At 40.6% G+C, this 22,436-nt stretch overlaps 1 protein-coding gene across 6 annotated transcripts in view; it reads left to right on the top strand.

Moving 5' to 3' along the window:
• Positions 1-5,518: 5,518 nt before the first annotated feature.
• The window catches only part of slc35f1 (solute carrier family 35 member F1), a 59,680-nt gene continuing 42,762 nt past the window's right edge, over positions 5,519-22,436 (top strand). Inside the window, exons 1-3 of one of the 6 annotated variants that reach the window (XM_057823241.1) lie at positions 5,519-5,721; positions 14,118-14,176; positions 14,516-14,824. In XM_057823241.1, the coding sequence (XP_057679224.1) occupies positions 14,727-14,824 (98 nt within the window). In that variant the 5' untranslated portion in view covers positions 5,519-5,721; positions 14,118-14,176; positions 14,516-14,726. Of the gene's footprint in view, positions 8,031-12,810; positions 14,177-14,515; positions 14,825-22,436 lie in introns of those variants that run through there. The other 5 variants (XM_057823237.1, XM_057823240.1, XM_057823239.1 and 2 more) reach the window with 5 other exon arrangements.

Here is a 22,436-nt window from a genome sequence, read left to right as displayed (position 1 = left end):
ATATCATACCCCCTCCCTCAGGTGACCCAGCCAGGGTTGATCAGACCCCAGCTTGTGTCCCAGTAGCATTGGCCCACAGATTGCGCCTCCTGATCCAGAGCCATCTACAGGCTCTCTCTGCTGCCTTCATGGTGGTCTTGATGGCTTTCCTTTTTTCAGCACTTGTGATACCCAGAAGTGTGAGCACGCAAAGTATATATGACAGCGCAAGGATGACTAGATCTGCGCAGGTCCCGGAACATACGCAGAAAATGGTGCTGAAAACAACACGCAAATGCCCACTTGCCATGCTGTGGGACTTACAAGCCTCAATTTCAGATAATATCCATGGTATAAGTGTTATGACAACAATTTACAATTATTTTGGCTATACTCTGCACCGCACGGGCAATTCCCCACAGCAACTAGTTTCTCAAAAGGTCTAACTTGTAAAACATAAAAAAAAAAACATCATATTACAATACATAAATCTCCAATTATTATTTATTATAACGGCTGGGTTTGAGGAAGCTCTCTGATTGGTCAGTTGTCTTGTCTTAATCATGATATATTATGGTTAGATAATCAATACATGGCCCTCATGTACCTCATCACCGAATGTATCACTACGCCGTTATATTTGTGCCTTGAGTCTGTGGTTTACATATTTATCCGTTAATTTATTATACTACTATAAAAAATTATTCCACTAACACAGTTGTAATTCTTGTATGGCCCATGCAAGCAAACAAACTGAAAGGAATTCAAAACGGTGTCGCCTACTTTATTGCATTAACGTAACATCAGCAAGGTTAAGTATGAAGACAGCAGTTTGTAGCAGTGAGTAACATTAGAGGCTAAGGAACTACTTTCTGTGAAAGATTAAATCTATCAGAAAGCTTGACAGAAAATTAACTCACATTATGAACACGTTTTATGCTGATTTTAATGTTGTGGTCCGTCACATAATAGCAATAGTACACTTGATGCTGTTGTTTAACGTCGTTAGTGGTACGAGAGTGCTGGTAGTAAGTCTGCTTCACCTTGAACTGAGCTGCTGTCCAAACAGTCATGGGCGGACTGGTAATCTGTAGCTTCTGGAGGATCACAGAACAGCCGGTGCTCTGGACGGACGGCGGCCGCCATACATACATCACTGTTTATATCCCCCCTATTCTCTCTGATTATCTACAGTTAGCATCCAATCCAACAGGTGGCAGTAATGCGCCTGGCTGTTAACCGCCAATCTGATAGGAGAAGAACGACGAAACCACAGAGTAGCCGACTTTGGTAAAGCCTTAGTCCTTGTGGAAGCAAAATAGCAACGAGCGTGGATAAACAATATGGATGGTGGTGGCAAAAAAAGAAAAGAGAAGGGTGGCGCAGAGAAAGTTAGAAAAAAAACTGAAGAAACTTGAGAGCGAAGCATCGAAATGTCACAAGTTGACACACATGTTCGCAAGCAGCAGTCTGGCTGCAACGGCCACGCCGGCTAGCAACACCCCAGCCCCCGGCGATGGTGAGAGTGGGAGCGGCAGCCGTAGGCTTGCCACCCGTTCCTTGAAATACGGAATCGTTCCGTAGTTGGGAATTAAAAGTTGCGTTCTGTATTGAACCAATACAGAACACAGTTTATTCTGTATTTCACAATTGTCCCATGGGTCGACCCCGTGCGACCCGCGGCTCCTCCGTGGCGGGCGGCAGTGCGCCCAGCCCATGCACATCTGTCACACACCTGCGCTCATGAGTGACCACTGAGCCAACAATAATGAACAAAAAGGGCAGGAGATATTAAAGACAGCAAGATAGTTATCTGCCTGCCCGCTGCTGTCTGCCCTGCACTGCGCACCACTTCCGGGTTTGTTGCCTAGTTAACTCGCTCTCTCTGCTCAGTGTACCGCCCCGCGCGTTTTCAAAACTAACATGTCTCTTCAACATTAGAAGTTCAGGACACCCCACGTCATCCTCAAAAGGGGAAACGGTCTCCAAAAAATGGACTGGAGTGGCTCGATAGAGTCAATGATGATGATTATAACGCGAACTGCAAGGCAGGCAGGAAAGTTTTTGCAGTGTCTCACAGAAGTGTAAAACAGCATGCTGCAGGGGACCTCCACAAACGGAATATAAGATCCCAGAAGATCCTTCGTCACAATTCTTTGTACCTGAAACATCCCCTGAGCTTGATTTGGTATGTTATTATGCTCTTGTATATGTATAACATATAGGCTATATTTATTTACCTTCATACATCTTACATTGATAGGAGCATAGCTAGGCTATTTCAGTTGCTAGTATGGTTGATTATTTTTAGGAATGTTGATTTTTGTTGTTGTTGTTGAAACATGCATTTATTATCAATCAATATGGAATGAATTTATGTACCCATAAAGAACATGTTATTTTGTTACGCGAACTAATGCTAGTCATTTGGAATTATTCCTAATAGATTAACAGCAAATAAACACTGAATAAATACACTCTAAAAAATTTGACCCATGGTTACTCAAAAAAATTGTGGCAACAAAGTGACACTCAATATAATTGAATAGATTTAAAGCGCTACAATTTTGATTAAAAAGTATTGAATACATTAACTTAATTTAAACCCAAAAAATTAAATACATGTTAATAAAAGCAACAGCTGAAATGTGTTGGATGTACTAATAGACAACACATGATGAGTTATATCACAAAAAAATATTTAGTAAATCTTACTCAATTTCACAAGGAAAGCTGATTTTTGTTAACTAAGACTCTCGAGCAAAAATAATTTACATTCACTGAATATCTGGAGGAAACTGATTCATATTTATTGATAATCTAGTTGAAATTGAGTTATCTTTGTTAATTACATGGGTGAAACTGATTCACATTTGCTAAATATATGCATAAAAATTATTTGGATTAAGTAAATAAAGTAAGTTATATCAACTCATATTCTAGCACATTGTTGCTTAATTCAACACATTTACACTGTTGTTTTTATTTTTCTGTACCTAAAATAACTGTTTAATTTTATATTTTAATTTGTATGACAGGATTTTATTCTACTCAAAAATATTGAGTGTCACTTTGTTGCCATAATTTTTATGGGTCTAATTCACCCAATATCCTGACCAAAATTAAGTAAACTGTGGCATCAAGAAATATCAACAGATTTCAATGCATTAAACAGCATTAAACATTTATTTGAAAAACTAGAAAATTTAACATATTAACATACTTTTAATAATTAACAAGAAAACATTGAAGCAACCAAGAAAAAATTCAACATATGAACATATTTTAACAACACGAAGAATTGAACAACATTGTAAATTAACAACAAAGGAAAATTCAACATAATAACAAGTTAATATGTTGAATTTTCCTTCATTGTTATCAACTAAGGAAAATTCAACAGATTAACATGTTAATCTGTTGAATTTTCCTTTGTTGTTAAACTATTAACAATTTCACAACAAAGGTCTCTTCTGTTAGGCCAGTAGCCTGTTCTTCAAGCTATTGATTTTTGGGGAGAGCTTTGTATCATCAAGGCCAAGGAAAAGTTTTTGGAACACTTCAAATGTGTTCTTGAGTTCCTTTGGATATGCGAGATTCAACACATAAGCAATCCCAACCAGAAGGGAGCAAGCCCTCGGAAGATTTTCCAGACCAGTCAGCACTCCACCACAATACCGATGTCTGGTGCCTCTGATGGGTTCGGTTTGATGTAGATCTTCAATGTTTGAAGTGTAAGATCTTGCAGTATTCGGTCCTCATCAGCATCCTGTAATAGCAAGAACATTGCGCATATCAGACAATAAACCCAAAGAAGGCACTATTTCCCAAATTGCTTCAAGTGTTTGGACAAGAAAAACTGGAGTTTGTCATAGCTATTGTTCCTATTGCACTCCATTTATGTCAGTGTTTTAAACAAATCTTAGATAACACTTAAAAAATATGCATAAAATCATTTTTTCACACCAGGTAAATTTTAAATGATCTCATCAGTTTACCACAAATCAAAACAATTCAATCACACCATCAAGGTTTTAGCAGTTACAGTAGTCTAATTGTCAATTGTCTAATGAGTCTTATGGCACCTCTATCAATAAAAGTGTTACCAAATACCACAACTAGCAATTAATGAATCAACTGGAACAGTAACAGTAAGAAATAATTAGCACAGAACTTGAATTTTGATTGTTATTTACTTCTGTAGAGCTGCAATGAATGCTAGGAGGCATGTAAGTAAACAGCAGTAGGGAGCACATAGGGAGCATTGATGGCCAAAAGAAGCTTTGCAGCCAATTGGTTCAAAGCTTCATGGTGGTTCATTTGGTCTTATTACAGTCATATGATGCTGCTGTCATATAAAGTGTTACCGGTTCATATCTTTTGGTGTAAATATTCCTTAATAGAGTGAGGACCGCTGCAGTTTATAGTCCAGTGCGGCTTATCAATTAAAAAATGCAATTTTCGTGTCAAATTTGGTGGGTTGCGGCTTACAGTCAGGTGCGCCTTATAGTCAGAAAATCACGGTCGTGTTTTTCAAAGAAAATGAGAAAAATTATGCAAAATTATAATATATATATATATATATATATATATATATATATATATATATATATATATATTATTATATTATATTATATTATATTATATTATATATATATAATATGTACATAATTATATTAAATATAATTAATTGAAAACATAACAATTAGATATTTGTTTTATAAATCGTTCAGCCCTATAATATACAATTATATGTAAGAGACTGTGCGCCTTTTAATATTTATCATTTGTCATTTGTTGATATGCATATTACCTTAGAATTGGTTTTATATTTTTGTCAGACATCCTAAAGGTTCCTTTTATTGAAGTGGGATTTTATTAGGTATTTATCCATAGTTAGTGTCTTACCTGCACCAGTGTGTTCCCAATGACATTTATACTGGTACAGACGCTATGCCACGTACCAATGTTAAAAATTAAAAAAAAATTTAAAAATGGATTATCCCTTAAGAATGTCCACAATAAACTTTTTGCTGTCACATTATTACAGGACATAATTATTATTGATTAATGTCACAGCAGTGGAAAAGCATGTACAAATCATTAACTTACCTGCAAGTCTGAGAAAGCTTCCTCACCTGAGGAAGACTATATCAGCTAACCCAACATTATAGGGTGTATTAGTTATACAAGAAAACATATTCTGGTCGTTTTCCATGTGGCGTTTTCCTGGCTTTGGACTCAACATATAGCTCGCTAACCCATTAATCTCGCTTTGTGATATACCCCCCAGAACCTAGCATTTGGCAAAACAACCATTGTGCTCAAAACACAGTAACAGACGAACCAGTGAAAATGCGACAAGAATTCTGCATTTAACACGCTACTTGAGTAAAAATGTTACGAATACAATTCTGTTGTGAAAACTAAATGCAGTAACTGTAATATATTGATAGGATGATCGATCTCATCCTATATCGATTGGTTCGCCCTGAGAAGATCATCCTTGTTTTGGCATGTTATGTCTGGGTCGGCGCGGGGATATGTTTCTCGTTTTGATGTGAGTGGCGCAGTAAAAAAGTGAGCATCATTGAAGACGTGTGCTACACGAAGTTCACCCATAACTGCCTGAGCGTTCTAATTTAAAAGTGTAACAGATACACAACATGGTGTCAGAAGAGTTTCTTCCTTCTTCCAAATGAGACACGAAGCGCTGTTTCTCTTCGCCGTAACTCCGCTTTGGTGAGGGAAAAGTTTGCTGCGTGACCGACTTTTGGCGTTAGCATTGACCAGTTCAAGCCACCTGCACCGCTAGTGCTAACGGGCAACCTCAGTGAGAATTGGCGCCGGTGGGAGCAACGTTTTCAGCTGTATATGACGGCAACCGGTGCATGTGAGAAAAATGAACCGGTGAAGATTGCCATCATGCTTCACACGATTGGTGAGGATGCTTTGGACATCTACAACACGCTCGATGTTGAAATTGAGGAAGTGAACGTTCGGCCGGGTGAGCCTACATTGAGGAATATTATGGATGCATTCAGAAAATACTGCATACCAAAGAAACATCGTGTTCGAGCGCCACCAGTTTTGGTCACTACCCATGCCAGAAGGTGTCAACGTTGACCAGTTTGTGTCGGAACTTCGCCAGAAATGTAAAAACTGCGAATTTGGAGTCACTGAAAATGACATGATCAGAGAGAAGCGTGTGTTTACTGTGCCTGATGTTCGTGTGAAGGAGCGTCTATTACGAGAAATGGACTTGACTTTGGATAAAGCAGTTGATATATGCAGGGCTGCAGAAGTTGCTAAGTCGCAGTTGCGTGCCATGCGATCAGCTCAACCTGAAGCGTCCGTGGAGGCTCTTCACAAGGTGGCAGCCAGCTCTGAGAAAGGGAGAGTTGGCATGACAAGACAAATAAGACCACCAATAAAATCAAGGCCACAAGCAGCGAACGGTGACACGTGCAGAAAGTGTGGTGGCACACATAAACCTCGTCAGTGTCCAGCGTTTGGTGTGCTATGCCACAACTGTAACAAGAAGAACCACTACGCGAAGGTGTGTTCATCATCACAAAAAAGAGGAGCCACTGTCAGGGGCATACATGATCTTGAAGTGGAGTCCTTGTTCATAGGAACTATGTCCTGTGCTCCACCCAAAAACAAGCACCAGGACAATGCGTGGTACATTACAGCCAACATAAAAAATAAAGTGGTGAGGTTTAAATTGGACACCGGGGCAGATGCTAATGTGCTACCTCTCAGCATTTTGCAGAAGATTCCGGGCCCTCATCAGCTACAGCCCACCCGTGTAGCTCTCGTGGCTTATGGTGGTTCACGTCTGAAGCCAGAAGGCACCGTGAGTCTTACCTGTGATGTGGCCAGGACAAAGACAGATCTTCAGTTTTTCATCACCAAGCTTCCCTCTACTCCAATATTGGGTAGAGACGCATGCGAACAGCTGAACCTGGTCAAACGACTGGAGGCCATCACAATCAAGGCGCCAGCCACAAGGGAGGAGTTAGTGGACGCCTACCCCTCCGTCTTCAGTGGTCTGGGTCAGTTTCCTGGGGTGCACCATATCCACACAGACCCACATGTGACCCCAGTAGTACATGGGTGCAGAAAAATTCCCATTGCTGTTATGGACAGACTGAAAGCTACGCTGGAAGAACTTGTTGTAAGAGACGTTATCGCACCTGTTACAGAGCCCACAGAATGGGTTAACAGCCTTGTCATCACAGAGAAGAAAAACGGGTCGCTCAGGGTGTGCTTGGACCCTCGTGATCTAAATGTGGCGATCAAGAGACAACACTTTTCCATACCGACCCCAGAAGAAGTTCTCCACAAGTTGTCAGGGAAAACCATATTCTCCATTTTGGATGAAAAAGATGGATACTGGCAAGTGCGACTCGACACGCCCTCCTCGATGCTATGCACATTCAGCACCCCGTGGGGCAGGTTTCGCTTCAAGAGACTTCCTTTCGGTATCAAATCAGCCAGTGAAGTTTTTCAACAAAGAAACAGTGAGACTTTTGGCGACATTGAAGGTGTGCACATAATTGCTGATGACATGATCATTGCTGCTGCGTCAGAGGAAGAGCATGATGCAATTCTGCAGAAAGTCATGGACGCTGCACAAAAAAATAACGTCAAATTCAACAAAGACAAAATTCAATACAAAGTGGACTCTGTCAGATACATGGGACATGTTGTCACTTCAAAAGGCGTGAAACCGGATGAGTCTAAAGTGTTAGCCATCAGAGACATGCCGCTGCCTGAGGACAAGAAAGGACTACAGAGGCTACTTGGGATGACAAGGTATCTCTGCCAATACATCCCAAACGAAGCCATGATTACAAGCCCACTGAGAGATCTGCTACGTAAAGATGCTGCCTGGCACTGGAGCCACGAACACACAGCTGCACTAGACAAGCTCAAGAAAGCCCTCATGCAAGCACCTGTACTCCAGTTTTACGACCAGAGCAAGCCACTCACCATACAATGTGATGCTTCAAAAGACGGACTTGGCGCCTGTCTGCTACAAGAAGGTAGGCCACTGTCTTATGCTTCACGAGCACTCACAGAATCTAAAAAGAATTATGCTCAGATAGAGAAAGAGCTGCTGGCGATAACTTTTGCTACTAAACGCTTTCACCAGTATGTTTATGGCAACACTGTGACTGTACAATCAGATCATAAACCGCTGGAAGTTATATACAGAAAACATCTAAGCAAAGCGCCAGCTCGGCTTCAGCGCATGCTACTCCAGCTCCAACGTTATGATCTGAGGATAACCTACACTCCAGGGAAGGATATGCATGTTGCAGATGCCCTGTCACGTGCTGTTATCCATGGCGGCGAAGACGACTTGAAAGAGGACCTGTTTGAGGAGAGAGTAGTGCATGCCACGGAAGCCACAGATGCTCTCGACGCAGGTAGTCTGTCAAAACTCAAGGTTGCCATGACGACAGACAACGTACTAAAACAGGTGGTGGAGATGCACAACAAAGGCTGGCCGAGACGACAGAGCAGTACTTCCAGCAGTCTACACCAGTATTGGCCAATGAGAAACTCCATCAGCATCAGAGATGGCATACTGATGTCTGGTGACAGGATTGTTATCCCGCAGGGTGTGAGGCAGATGATGCTTGACAGACTGCACCTAGCGCACCAGGGGATACAGCGAATGAAAGCACAAGCAAGAAAAGTGATGTACTGGCCAGGTATGACACACGATATTGAGCACATGGTGGAAAGCTGTGGGCCATGCCAACAACTCCAACCACGGAACCAGAAAGAACCGCTAATTTCACATGAAGTGCCTGAACTGCCATGGTTGAAGATTGGTGCTGACATTTTTTATCTACATGGACAATCATATCTTCTGATGGTAGATTACAGTCAAAATACCCAGAGGTGGTACACCTTCCTGACAAAACAGCCTACACAGTCATAAGCAAAATGAAACCCATCTTCGCCAGACATGGAATCCCAAAAGAGCTGGTAAGCGATCATGTTCCTTTTGCAAGTGCTGACATGCTACAGTTTACAGCTGCGTGGGGCATTAAGCTTATCCACTCCAGCCCCGGATATCCACAATCAAATGGACTTGCGGTGAGAATGGTGAAAACGGTAAAACATGCACTCAAAAAGGCAACACAGACTGGTACAGACCCACACCTAGCTCTCCTGTCATTGCGTAACACACCAGTGACTGGCACAGATTTTTCACCAGCGCAGGTTCTGATGGGAAGAGTACTGAGGAGCACGTTGCCAAGCTCCACAGCTGTCCTGCAACCAGCTGTGCCGCATGGATTTCACTCAAAGCTGAAACATCTACAAGCCAAGCAAGAGCACTACTACAACCGCAATGCGAAGAATTTGTTCCTGGTACCACTGTTCACATGGAAACGCGTCATGGTTGGGAACCAGCCACCGTCCTGAACAAAAGAGCGGAACCGCGTGCGTACAATGTGGAGACTCCTGGAGGTGTCACGTTCCGGATAAACCGACGACATATGAGGAGAATCCATCCTAGTCTTCACAAGGTAGTTGACGATGAGATGTCGGAGCCACCCATTGCTTCACAGGGAGTGGACAGCTCATCACAGCCCCAGCTAGACCAGAGCACACCCACACGTGAGCTTAACACTCCTACTCCAGCTGTTTCCACCTACAGCACCAGAAGCGGGAGACCTGTGAAGATGCCTAAAAAGTTGAGGGACTATGAGTTAAATTGATACTTATGCCCTGCTCACTTCCAAGTCACGTTCAGACTCAAGGTTAAATGTGCATATTACATACAGTATTTGCTCTTGTGTTAACATCAACGTTAAAAAAAAAAAAAAAAATGTGTAAAATGGAGAAAGTCATTTGAAAATTAGTTTGTTTATTGTGCTTTAAAGGCTGTGTTAATAGTGCAAGGACATAATTCAAAATGGTCAATTTATATGTTAATTATAGCAGTGATGCTGACGCAAGTGATCTCTCTCAAGCTAAGAAGGGAGGATGTAATATATTGATAGGACGATCGATCTCATCCTATATCGATTGGTTCGCCCTGAGAAGATCATCCTTGTTTTGGCATGTTATGTCTGGGTCGGCGCGGGGATATGTTTCTTGTTTTGATGTGAGTGGCGCAGTAAAAAAGTGAGCATCATTAAAGACGTGTGCTACACGAAGTTCACCCATAACTGCCTGAGCGTTCTAATTTAAAAGTGTAACAGATACACAACAGTAACTTCAGATAAAACTCCTAAATTGATTATACTCACCACTGAGACACAATAGTGTTGTATCGGTCGCGAACGATTTGTTCTTTTTGAACGAATTGTTTGGGTGAACGAGACCGAACTAATCACCATCTGCACTGATTCGTTTTACGAAGTTGGGGCTTGTTCGCTCAGTGGGAGGGCGTTGAGCAAGCGGCAGCGTCTTCTGACATCGCACACGACCAATCAGACGCCAGCCTCATCGCGGGCAGGGGAGAGAGCGGAAACAGAATCAGGGCGTCTGTCACTCACTTCCACGTGTAGCCAATAAGCAGCCAGCGTGCAGGCAGGAGGGCAAGACTGTTATGTCACTTCCCGTTCAGTGACTCAGTCCTCCGGTTCCTGACCTAGCTTGCTGCTAACTTGACTTTGCAGTAATGTGGTGAACGAGTCAAAAAATGAAAGGAAATGACTTTGTCACATATTTGTTAAAGTGGAGCCTATCAAATGCTGCTCAAACAGACAAAAACACCACACAAACCTAGCGCGCATGGTTTAGTGTACTACTTTTCTCAACTGACTCGGGACTACATATAATGACATACTATCAAATTTACACTAGTTTAAAACACTTTCGCGGGTAGGTACGAGGCAAGCAAAAGCTGAGCTGCGTTCGCGTGACGGCAGTGCGGGGGGAGAGAATTGTCATTGTATGGAGGCTTCATGGCAGCGATATTTACCTCATATGTGCACAGAAAAAAAGAATATTTAGTATGATCACCATAATACTGATTTGCAATGAAACTGTATATACATGTCAATTTTTTTCCGACTGTTTTATCTTTTTTTTTTTTCGTGTCAGAGCGTGTCGGGTGTTGGTTGGTTTGACAAATTATGTCCATCCGTCCATCATGTGCTACTCAAGCACCCAAAAACAACGCACGCGGACACGGGAGATGTCGCAATATGTCTACATTTTTCTTAACAGACTAATGAAAGTAGAAAGGCAACTTCGTAAAGAGCAAACTATTATTTCTCGTCAGCATTTGACGATCTGAGATGAGGGGACGACAGGGGAGCTGACCGGATTATTTTATTTGTTAATACCAGTGCAAAAATTCAATACGATCATCTTAATACTGATTTGCAATTAAACTGTCAAATATCAAAATGTAGTATTGTTTTTATTTCAGAGCAGCACATTTGACAACTAGCTATTTACACTTTAGTTTTAACAATAGTGACCAAAAATAATAGTGATGAGCATAAAAACTAAAATACAACAGAGCGAGAGGTAAATATGATGTGTTGGTCGTTCCATATTTAGAAATTAAACTTTCGATTTATTTTTATTTTCGTGACAGCAAGCATGCCGCGTTGGCTGGTAGCAGCAGCATTGTATATGTGATCAAGATCATGCTAAAGAAAGTCCATGCGCCCCCGACCCCAAACCCCCACTCCCCCCCACAAAAGGAAAATGTTTAACCATGTCCTAAATCGAAATGCAAGCACGAGCCATGACTTTGATCCCATTGAACTAGGACAGACGACACGGAAGTTCTCCCTCGCTTTTGCAGCAGCGGGAGGGAGACGAGGCTGTCTGTGAAAGCAGAATGATATCGCCTGTCACTCATTTCTGAAACTACGACGAGTGGTCAATGAGGAGCCTGTGTGCAAGAGAGGGAGGGACCAAGCAATGTCACTTCCCGTTCAGTTATACTGCGAAGCGGTCTTTGGTGATTCGTTCGGCAACGTCACTTCCCGTTCACTAACCGAACGATTCATTTGGGCGGGTAGGGATATGAGGGGGGCGAACGATTCGTTGAACGATTTGTTTGAACGAATCTTTTTACTGAACGAACCGGAATGGATTCGTTTACTCAAGTGAACGACAGATTCCGTCACTAAGACACAAGTGTGCTCCTCCGTGTCGGTGTGCTGGCTTGTTAAGGTGGGGGGAGGGGAGGTTAACTTGACTGTGGCCAGGAGCCAGGACGCTAAATTAAATTAAATAAAAAAAGAATAGTTTGTACTTTACATCCATTATATAACAGTATTACGCTATACTCGGTAAAACACATTAAATTGTGATATTCACACTACTTTTTCAATCATTGCAATGCTTTTAGTCGAATCAAAGTTTTTCAATCATTGCAATGCTTTAGTTGAATCAAAGACGACACAAACTGACTTCAGTCAGTAACACTAGAACTTCATTTTGACTGAAAGTACAGTAAAGTTGGCACGTTTAGTAATTTGTAGTAACACAAAGCAATGTTAAACTGATACAGACACTGGGCTCGTTACCTAAGAACAATTAAACAGCTCTTACCTTTAAGCCAACAGTCTGTGAAATGGTGGCTGACTTGCTGTTGTGTGAAGAAAAATGCCTTGGGCGGGAAAATAAGACCTTCCAATGAGTAAAATTTATCAATTTTCTGCAGTTTTGACTTTCCTTATAAAAAAATAAATACATTCTACTCACTGATTTTAAGTTGGTTTTATATTAAAAAAAAAAAACTAATTAAAATGCTATTAATAAAAAATGTTAAATTATTATTATAAAATTAATATTAAAAATTGGTAAATTCTGCTCAGTTTGATTGCAAACTGCACAGTCATTTTTATTATGTATAGTCTACTTTTATTTATTTCGTAAATATTATCAAACCCTGATCCCAGTTTTTACAGTGTAGTCCTACTGCAAATATATGCTATCTATTGATTGATTAATAGTGAATTTGACATCATCCCACTCCTACCCTCTAAATTACTGCAGCTGAGGTGACACAGGTATACCGCACAGTAAAACGTAGCCAGCCAGAGCTACAATAGTGCTGACTGTTGACACAGGCTCAATCAGAAGATTTTTATGTGATTCCAAAATGGTGAAGAAAATGACTGGGGAGAACAAGCAAGAGGCACTGTTGAAACAAGTCCGAGGTCCAAAGGCAGTGGGTGATGTGCTTAAGATCTTAACGTCACCCATCCCATTCTCCATACAGACCGATGCCTCGAATAAATTGAGCAGGAAGATGTTCCCCTTGCTGTCCAGTACTTCAGTCCAGAGTCTGGGCTCACCAACAAAATGCTGGACTTCATAGAGAATGCAGACAAGTCAGCTGCTGGAATTGTAGCTATCCTGGAACATTCCCTTAAGAAATTTGGCTTGTCAATGCATCACGTGACCGGATTCAGTGCCGACAACACAAATGTTAATTACGATATTCTCAACTTCGTTTTCACTAACCTGCAGAAAACAAACCCAAAACAATCTGCTGCAAGGAAACTGCCATGCCCACAAAGCGCACAATACAGTTTTCTCATCTAAAAATAGATACATTTCTATGCATTTTAGGAGTTTTGGGGATGCCCCTTTTTTTTCGCCGTAAGGCTTTGGGCGCGAGGGGGGGCGTCCCTTATTTCTATTTCTGAAAGGTGGCAACCCTAGGCAGCCGCTCTCACCTGCAGCCGGTGCAGGGAGAGACAACAGACGAGGGACAGGGTAATGATGAGCTGGTGGAAGTTCCCCAGACAAGAGCAGGGCAAGTAAGTAGGAATGAAGAGGGTTACTTGCTAGGTATATTGGCAATTGTTATCCACCATGTAGCTACATTTTAAATGAAATAAATGGGAATTAAAGGGTTAGTGCCAGCTAGTCCATGTCCCCGTTTGCAATCGTGTCAAGTTACAGTATGCTAGTCCTCTCCTAAGAAAAAATATTTTAGCTGTAAAACAACTTATGCACACGCAGCAGCAATATTAATTCAGAAGAAATATAGTCTCCTGACTTTTTGTTTCTACATAGAGATCCTAAGAGTGTTCTGTTCATTTCTCAGTGAGTATTCAAGTTAAAATGTACAATTGCAGCCTCTTTTCATTGTTATTAATCATAAATCATACCATTTTTTCTTTGTGCTTCAGGCAGTCTCCTGCCTTTTCTGGTTCTATATTAAGATCTGGACTGGGCTGTTAATTTCTCAGTAAGTATTCAAGTTAAAATGTATAATAATGGAATGTGTAGTTCTTCATAGCCGCTTCGTTTTTCACTCAAAGTGTACGAAATTGATGCATTTTACAATAAAAAAAATATATTTTTTAAAATACCCCCGGAGGGGCATGGCCCCAGATCCCCCTAGAGGGTCTGTGTTTCCTTTCGTACAGCGATTCTTGTGGGCTGCTTTTTAGTCCCAGTCCGCCCCTGGCAACGACCCTATGCCAGTCAGGGGTTACACCCTATTACAGTATTATATTTCCCACGAGCGCCATCGGGCAAAAGAGCGCCCTCCTATGGTGTAAATAATAATTTGCTCTTCACGCAGGTCTTGGCTCTCATTCTGCGGCTCCAGAAGAGGAAGCACTTGGAATCCGAGCAGGTGATGTGGCCGGTCCACCTGGACAACATCTGAGCTGTGTCACGGGCAGCGCAGAGCATTGGAGGCTCCTTTTCCTCCTCCTTCCTTGAGGCCACTGCCTGTCTTCTTCCGCCCTTCCATCTGACGGAATGCGCTGATCGCTCGTCTCGCCCGAGCAATGATGATTTCCGTGGTGTCCACTGTGGAAAGCCTCCCCAGAGGCACGGGGACCCCGGCGCCGAGCGTGTACCAGCGGATCAGAAAGATCTTGAGCAGGTGAGACGAGACTGCACTAGCGTCGTTTCACACCCACTCCGCGCAACAACAGTCACCCATCACTGCGGACGCGCCTTTGTCTCAACCTGTAACATCACCTGTCATATCACGTCTTTTTACTGCTTAGAAACACATGTTGACACGCGTTGCATACGCGTCATGGCGCTCGTTGTGTTTCACATGGGGTCTCGATCGCGATGTCGGGTTCGCCATCCTGCACTTTCTTTTGTTGGTAATCTTTATTCATTGTGCATTGTGGGGATGCTTTGCTTTGCACAAATAATATTCGTGGGTTTTTTTTTTTTCCTTCTCACATTCTCTGCGCAGCGCAGCACAGCACACGCACTTTGACCGATTCTCCCCTTTCCAACTTCAAAACGTTCCTAAAATTCACGTGTCAGAGGCTTTCTTTTACGAAGGAGTATTGTGTTGCCTTCACGTTCCCTGCGAAACATGATTGGCTAATTGGTCATTACGAGCGCGTCCTGTTCATGTGCTTTTGTTGTCGTAGCAAAAATAACAGCATACACGGACTTCATTTTGATTTGTTCGCGGGCAAAACTCTTAATTCATCTACTGCAACAAAAAGAGAATGCATCAAAATGCAAACGATATTTTTTGTTTGTAGCCAAACATTATTGGAAACACTTAGTTGAAAAATGAAAGAATTAGTAATGCGTTATTATGCAGGCGTCAAAACCATGGGCGTCACTAGATTTGGGGGGGGGGGGCATAAGCGGATTTTAAGGGGGGGCCAGGGGAGCCAGGCCCCTCCCCCGGTGGCCGAAAAGTGTCATAGCATGTAATTGACTTTCCTATATGTATATGTATATATTAGGGCTGTCAAAATTATCGCGTTAACGGGCAGTAATTAATTTTTTAAATTAATCACGTTAGAATATTTGACGCAATTAACGCACATGCCCCGCTCAGACAGATTTCAATGACAGTACAGAAAATGCCCACTTGTTAATTTTTTTTTGTTTAGTTTTGCTGCCCTCTGCTGGCGCTTGGGTGCGACTGATTTTATATGCTTCATCACCCATGAGCATTGTTTAAGTAATTATTAACATCATCATTTTTGATGGAAAAATTTACAAATTTTATTAAAACGAAAACATTAAGAGGGGTTTTAATATAAAAATGCTATAATTTGTACTAACATTTATCTTTTAAGAATTACAAGTCTTTCTACCCATGGATCGCTTTAACATAATGTTAATAATGTTAATGCCATCTTGTTGATTTATTGTTATAATAAACAAATACAGTCCTTATGTACCGCATGTTGAATATATATATCCATCTTGTGTCTTATCTTTCCATTCCAACAATAATTTACAGAAAAATATGGCATATTTTATGGATGGTTTGATTTGCGATTAATTGTGATTAATTACAATTAATTAATTTTTAAGCTGTAATTAACTCGATTAAAAATTTAATCGCTTGACAGCCCTAGTATATATACTGTATATATATAAAGTATAAAGCAATAAAACTGCAACAAAAATGAATGAAATGAACAAAAAAAATATTTTTATAATGGGTCAAAATTATTTTTCGAACAGATCAACTTAGACTGTCATTTGCTTTGCATATAAATTTAAAAAAAAAAAAATCAAATGATTTTTTTTCTTTAATCGAAAATACAGATATTTTTGATTGAAGCAACTTTTTGGGGGATTAAAAGATTTAGACACAAACGTCCTACCCATAATATGGCCCAAACACAAAAAGGATTGCTTCAATGAAAAATTAAGTGTTCAAATGCAAATTTTTCAATCTCAAATATTTTTTTTGTATTCAAAAACTTTACCATCATTGATTTTTTTTTCGTTTTTCTGATTGAAGTCATTTTTGTGATTTAAGTGATTGAAAAAAAAAATATTTTTTTTTATTTTTTGATTGAATAATGACAAAAATGTCCTAGCCAAAATGTGAAACTGTGGCCCAAACACAAATCAACATTACTTCAATAAAAAAGTTGCTTCAATAAAAAAAAAAAAAAAAAATCTTAGAAAAATGCCTTTCGCATGCATGCAGTTTCAAATTTATTTTTGCATTCAAACACATTTTTTTTTTTTAATTGAAACGACTCTTTTTGGTTGGAAATATATATTTTGATTGAAACAACTTTTTTTTTTAATTGAAGCAACTTTTTTGAATAATAGAGACAAAAATCTACCTCCATATGGCTCCGCCCAGGGGATACAATTTTTGACTGGTGTAACTACATTGGCATGACACCGGCAGGCATACCATATTCAATGGATGACGATCTTGGCGAAAAGTATTTCCTAAGCAGCCTGATTTAGAATTCTCCTCAAGAATTATGGGAAACAAAAAACACTCATTGGCAACTTATTAATGTAAATATTCTTGTAATTTAATTTTATTGCTCACACTTCGTTTCGGGGTCATCAACATGCTGTGCCCCCCCCTGCCCCAAAAGTCAAACTCCGCCCATGGGGGGCTTAGCCCAAAGGAGATGCACAGGATGTAAGTGAACGTATCATACAAGCACAGAACTTTACAAACAGCTAACAAAGACTGACAATTTATTCATTATTATTATTATTATTTTTGTGGTTGCGGTTTCAGTCATTTTTTTAATACAGTAGAACAACAGGAAAAAATTGCGACAATAGCATACCACATGATTTTTAGACCGCAAGGCTGTGTGACGTCACCATCGTAAACTGGAAGGGGGTAAACATAGAAGCGCGCTCGCATACAACCCATGCTAGTACTGCTTGTTTTCTGTCCGTAATCTTTGAAAAAAGAACATGCTGATTAAACTCTGCTGCAATAGAACTTGTAGAAACAACTCTAGACATTACGACCATCCACATATGAAGGATGTTTTCTTCATACGTTTCCCGAAGCCGAAAAAATGGAAAAAATGTGAACAATAGATCAATTTGTGCAGACGTCCAAAAGACCACTTTAATGCCAGCAAGGTGAAGCCCTTCACCTTCATCTGCAGTAAACATTTTGATGGGGACCATGGTCCTACAGATGACAATCCTGATTTATTCCCTGCCACAGCCTGTCCCGAAGGGGTAAGCCATTTTGATATTTTTACTTATTTTTTAGCATAACGTTTTGCCGTGTGTTGACTCACATATCAATCATGATATTTATCATACCTCTCAAGTTGTTTGGTTTTGGCGTAATTTGTACAAGTTGGCACTGATTTATAAATGTATACGCCGTACATTCAAAATCTGTACGTCGTGCATCACATTTTTTTTCTCAGTTCGGATTTTGTCACCGTTTCGGCAACGAGACAATGTGCGTTACTATGCGTTACTACGTTGGTTGAATGACATGAGAAAAGTCCGAGACACGGAGAGAGAAGAGTGTTTGTTGTGACGCTGTAGCAAACGTGATGCTAGGCTAGATGGCTCCAATATTTCCTGACTGTAGCAAACAGCCTACAAGAACTACATGTGAAATGACAGACGGCGGCGTTAGTAAACAGCTGCCATTTTAAAGCAGTAGACTTTTCAGAAAGGCTCTGTTGTAGTGAACCTTCCTAGCGAACCTAAGTAACTTTTATCCAACATACTCCTAAATTGGCAAAATCTTGACTTGAATCTATCTTTACATGATAAAACAGTTTTAAAACTTTCACGTCGAAGTAGACAGAAGGGAACTAATGCAAAAATGGGAGCAATTTTAACAGCTTCAACAGTTAATTCACAAAATAAAATTACTTCCAAACATAGGAAACGTTACTATGTTTTTTGTTGTTGTTTTTTTTTCACTGAAAAAAAAGATGAAAGGTAACAATAGTTACTTTGCCAAGTAACTAATTAGTCTTACATTCAGGTAACTGAGTTACTAACTCAATTACTTTTTGGAAGAAGTAATTTGTAACTGTAATTAATTACTTTTTTATAGTCATATATATATAGTCAACACTGGTCATAAAGATGAAGTCTACAGAATGAATAGTGACGAAAGCGGAGATTTTATTCTGTCAGTTGGTTGCCGAACACAATTTGCCTGCAACTATTGCTGATCCCTTCTCAGATCAATTGACTTTTTTAATTTATAATTGGACACACTAATGAACTACCTTGAAGTCCAACTGAATTACGAGCTGAAGTGCCATGAAGTGGAGCCATGAAACAACATGATAGAAATGGCCAAAAGTGCTACATACAGTTATAACAAAAGTCACTATTAAATTTTAGTAATCATGATGTCGCTGAAGATATTGATTGTTCTTTGATTTCACCAGGTTATATGTGACAATATCACCAATAAATTCATATTATTTTAAAAATTGAGTTTTTGTTTCATATTGCACGCGAAATAAAACGTAAGATTAGTCGCCAATTTGTAAGGGCATACGTCACTATTTGTAAGATTGCCAACGGCCTCGGGTTTACAGGTATGCAAAAGCATCAAAGAATGTCGTCTGTATTTAAGAGTGGCAAATTGGTCTATCACTCTGTTGTGACTCAGATGCTGAAACTCATCTTTTTCATTTGACATGACTGCAAGACTGTGAAGTCTTTTCTGACCCATTGCTTGACACAGCAAGTGTGTGCGTGTGTGTGTGTGTGTGTGTGTGTGTGGTGGTGGTGGGGGGGGGATATAAAATATAGAATCATCTTGGCCTTCTCCACTCCTACTCACCTTTCCAGTAGAGGTCTCTCCCGTCTTACCGTCTTTACTCCTCTGCTCTGACTCCTACAGGTCAATAAAGGTGGTGTAGTGATTATTATTAGTGTATTATTATGACTATCCTCTGATGATAATCGTACGTGAATTAGCTCAGCACAATAATCGTTCATTCGATGCCATCCCACACAGTTAAAATGGATTGGACGTCTATGACCGTCCAATGCCAGGTAAGGAGTTCATTTTGGGGCATTTCACATTGGCATGTGCCGGTAACAAGGTATACCGTGGTATGAAAACGTCAAGGTTTCAAAACAGCAAAAAATTTCCGTCATACCGTCCCTAAGGTATTAGCTTTTTTTTATGTACAATAAATGCAGGAAGAAATCCCTCGCTTGCAGCTGCAAAGCTCAACCCTTCCCCACTAGTTGTTGCCATGGCAGTGAGTCAGCTGTGCTACACGATGGCTGACTTTTTCCCCCCATCAAAGAAAACAAAATCGCTAGAATGGGAATACTTCGGCTACCGAAAAGTTATACACGTCTGCGGCTTAGAGAAGGAGGGCCAACTGACATGTAAAACATGTTTGCAAAGGGTGGCTGCTGAGGAGGCAATACCTCCAATACATAGGCGGAGTTGGACTTTTGGGGGAGAGGAGGCACAACATGTTGATGACCCCGAAACGCAGTGTCAGCAATAAAATTAATTTACAAGAATATTTATAATAATAAGTTGAAAATGAGCATTTTTCTTTTCCATCAATTTTGAGGGGAATTCATAATCAGGCTCCTTAGGACAGCTATAATTTTCGCCAAAATCATCATCCATTTAATATGATACACCCGCCGGTGGTGGCTCTGTTGTACAATTAGCGTCTTTGGTGGGGCAAATTGGCAAATGGGAAACTCCGCTCACCAGTTTGGCGGTGCTCTCCGGCGGTTCAAGGTCCACATTTTTAATCCTTGGTTCTTGCTCAGTAGTTGTTGTCGCGTTTGAAAGCTTAGGTTTGAAAAAATTACGTAGATCCATCTTGGCTCTTCAGTCCTCAGGTGGTTTTGGTTAAGCAAAGCAAATGACTGTCTAAGGTGCTAGTCACATGATCTGCTCGAAAAATAATTTTGACCCATTATAAAAATATTTTTTTGTTCATTTCGTTCATTTTTGTTGTTTGTTTTAGTACTTTACAACTTATATAGACAATATTTTACCGGAAAACTCTTAATTCTAAAATCATATACAGTGCCTTGCAAAAGTATTCGGCCCCCTTGAACCTTGCAACCTTTCGCCACATTTCAGGCTTCAAACATAAAGATATAAAATTTTATTTTTTTGTCAAGAATCAACAACAAGTGGGACACAATCGTGAAGTGGAACAAAATTTATTGGATAATTGAAACTTTTTTAACAAATAAAAAAACTGAAAAGTGGGGCGTGCAATATTATTCGGCCCCCTTGCGTTAATACTTTGTAGCACCACCTTTTGCTCCAATTACAGCTGCAAGTCGCTTGGGGTATGTTTCTATCAGTTTTGCACATCGAGAGACTGACATTCTTGCCCATTCTTCCTTGCAAAACAGCTCGAGCTTAGTGAGGTTGGATGGAGAGTGTTTGTGAACAGCAGTCTTCAGCTCTTTCCACAGATTCTCGATTGGATTCAGGTCTGGACTTTGACTTGGCCATTCTAACACCTGGATACGTTTATTTCTGAACCATTCCATTGTAGATTTGGCTTTATGTTTTGGATCATTGTCCTGTTGGAAGATAAATCTCCGTCCCAGTCTCAGGTCTTGTGCAGATACCAACAGGTTTTCTTCCAGAATGTTCCTGTATTTGGCTGCATCCATCTTCCCGTCAATTTTAACCATCTTCCCTGTCCCTGCTGAAGAAAAGCAGGCCCAAACCATGATGCTGCCACCACCATGTTTGACAGTGGGGAAGGTGTGTTCAGGGTGATGAGCTGTGTTGCTTTTACGCCAAACATATCGTTTTGCATTGTGGCCAAAAAGTTCAATTTTGGTTTCATCTGACCAGAGCACCTTCTTCCACATGTTTGGTGTGTCTCCCAGGTGGCTTGTGGCAAACTTTAAACGAGACTTTTTATGGATATCTTTGAGAAATGGCTTTCTTCTTGCCACTCTTCCATAAAGGCCAGATTTGTGCAGTGTACGACTGATTGTTGTCCTATGGACAGACTCTCCCACCTCAGCTGTAGATCTCTGCAGTTCATCCAGAGTGATCATGGGCCTCTTGGCTGCATCTCTGATCAGTTTTCTCCTTGTTTGAGAAGAAAGTTTGGAAGGACGGCCGGGTCTTGGTAGATTTGCAGTGGTCTGATGCTCCTTCCATTTCAGTATGATGGCTTGCACAGTGCTCCTTGAGATGTTTAAAGCTTGGGAAATCTTTTTGTATCCAAATCCGGCATTAAACTTCTCCACAACAGTATCTCGGACCTGCCTGGTGTGTTCCTTGGTTTTCATAATGCTCTCTGCACTTAAAACAGAACCCTGAGACTATCACAGAGCAGGTGCATTTATATGGAGACTTGATTACACACAGGTCGATTCTATTTATCATCATCGGTCATTTAGGACAACATTGGATCATTCAGAGATCCTCACTGAACTTCTGGAGTGAGTTTGCTGCACTGAAAGTAAAGGGGCCGAATAATATTGCACTCCCCACTTTTCAGTTTTTTATTTGTTAAAAAAGTTTAAATTATCCAATAAATGTTGTTCCACTTCACGATTGTGTCCCACTTGTTGTTGATTCTTGACAAAAAAATTAAATTTCATATCTTTATGTTTGAAGCCTGAAATGTGGCGAAAGGTTGCAAGATTCAAGGGGGCCGAATACTTTTGCAAGGCACTGTACATTACAGGAAAGTCAATTACATGCAATGGCACTTTTCGGCCAACAGGGGGGAGGCATGCCCCACTGCCCCCCCCCCCCGCCTGCCTTACACTCCACATATGCT

This window comes from Corythoichthys intestinalis, chromosome 19, assembly GCF_030265065.1.
Source record: "Corythoichthys intestinalis isolate RoL2023-P3 chromosome 19, ASM3026506v1, whole genome shotgun sequence".
Taxonomy (NCBI): Eukaryota; Metazoa; Chordata; class Actinopteri; order Syngnathiformes; family Syngnathidae; genus Corythoichthys; species Corythoichthys intestinalis.
The sequence above is the reverse complement of the archived record's forward strand: the minus strand, read 5'-3'. Positions and strand labels throughout refer to the sequence as shown.